We start from the raw sequence: 1,473 nt of genomic DNA, 5'->3' as shown, positions 1-1,473 counted from the left end.
TAATCAATAAGTAACCACTTTTTTGTAAAGCCTCGTCATCTCTCTTTTATTTTTTACGTTGTAAAACGAATTTTTGACTTTGTCTAAATATAATTGCGCTTTAATGGTTTTAATTTCTGAAGAAAAAAAAGTGGTCGTGCAACTAAAACAATGTGGTCACATAGGCCATATATTTGGTTAATTGAAATTTTTCAGAGTGGTACAAAGGGGTGTACACACTAAGGGTGTCCACACATAAAATATTTTATTGATGTGATTTTCAACCAATTCTCAACACATATGTTTATCAAAATTTTGTATTTTCGACTGGTGCATATATCAGAATTTGATTACAAAACCATGATTTCAGCGAACTCTAAACTTGTTCTGTTTTATAAATAAGATTCTATGTGAAAAGAATCCAAAACTCGTTTCAGATACATATTATATATATGTTTGATTCGTTTACTTGTTTATGGAAATTGTATAATCACATGGAAAAAGAGGAAGGGTACAATATCATGACTAGAAAGGAACCGAAGCACTATATTGCCCCGTCTTTATTTATATATTATTATGAAATTTTCAGAAATGCACCACAGCATCGCATTCTTGACCGAAAAGAGAACCATGTCCATCACAATTAATGTACTGTGGATCATTACTTGCAGTGAAGCAAAGTCTTACTTCTAATAAATAAGAAATTTGTCCAATCTTCTTACATTGAATTTGTGGCGTGAACCCAATGTGCATGCTTATCGCATCAGAAATGTCATCTCTAGAATACTTTCCACCAGGTTTAATTCCCGCATTTTGAAGGATACGAACTATATTAATACCAGGTTTATGGTAGAGTTGTATTGCCATGCCCATGTATTCAGGAAAGTTGAACAGCTGGGCTGAACAAGTTCCATGCTTATACCACTCAAAAAACCATAACTCTTTGTTAGCTTCCACTGGATACCTATTTTTAACTTTATGTAAATTTGGCCAATCTTCAATGAGTTTAGGATATATTCCAGTAAGCTGGTAAAATAAATCAAAAAATAAAGATAAGTTAATTCTTGATCATGCATGCAAGTTAAAGTAAAAATAAATGTGAACAAATAAAATATAGCTTACCTTTTCATAATCTGGTTTCATCTTTTTATCTGGGTCGCAATCTGTTAAATCACCTGGCCAAAGTCCGTGTATAATAAACTTCATTGGCCTATAATCATCATTACAAGTATTAATCTTACAAAATGTCGGTGGCCAAGTTTCAGCGAGCTTAAAGTGGTTAAATTCGAGAGGTGGTGGGGGTGGGGGTGGTGATCGAGGAGGTGGTGGAGGCTTTTTCCTACCTTTTCTCACATCAGGTTCCTCCAAGGCTGATGGGAGGAATTGTGTTGGAGATGGTAGAAAAGGCTTTGCAATTGAAGCCTCCTCGGCAGCATTACATAAATAAATTGTTATAGCAAAAAAGATACAAATAATGAGATGATTCAACTTCAT

The 1,473-nt window shown here is 34.0% G+C and overlaps 1 protein-coding gene across 1 annotated transcript; it reads right to left on the bottom strand.

Annotated features, from left to right (window-relative positions):
* Window positions 1-501: 501 nt before the first annotated feature.
* LOC146917293 (ribonuclease S-F11-like) lies at window positions 502-1,473 on the bottom strand. Its single transcript, XM_085717226.1, has 2 exons — window positions 1,102-1,473; window positions 502-1,005 (listed from the first exon to the last, which is right to left on the bottom strand). Exons 1-2 carry the CDS (start codon window positions 1,471-1,473, stop codon window positions 565-567), a joined length of 813 nt encoding a protein of 270 aa, XP_085573352.1. The 3' UTR covers window positions 502-564.

This window comes from Medicago sativa, chromosome 6, assembly GCF_051527215.1.
Source record: "Medicago sativa cultivar Bolivia chromosome 6, Bolivia_mono, whole genome shotgun sequence".
In the NCBI taxonomy this organism is placed as follows: Eukaryota; Viridiplantae; Streptophyta; class Magnoliopsida; order Fabales; family Fabaceae; genus Medicago; species Medicago sativa.
The sequence above is the reverse complement of the archived record's forward strand: the minus strand, read 5'-3'. Positions and strand labels throughout refer to the sequence as shown.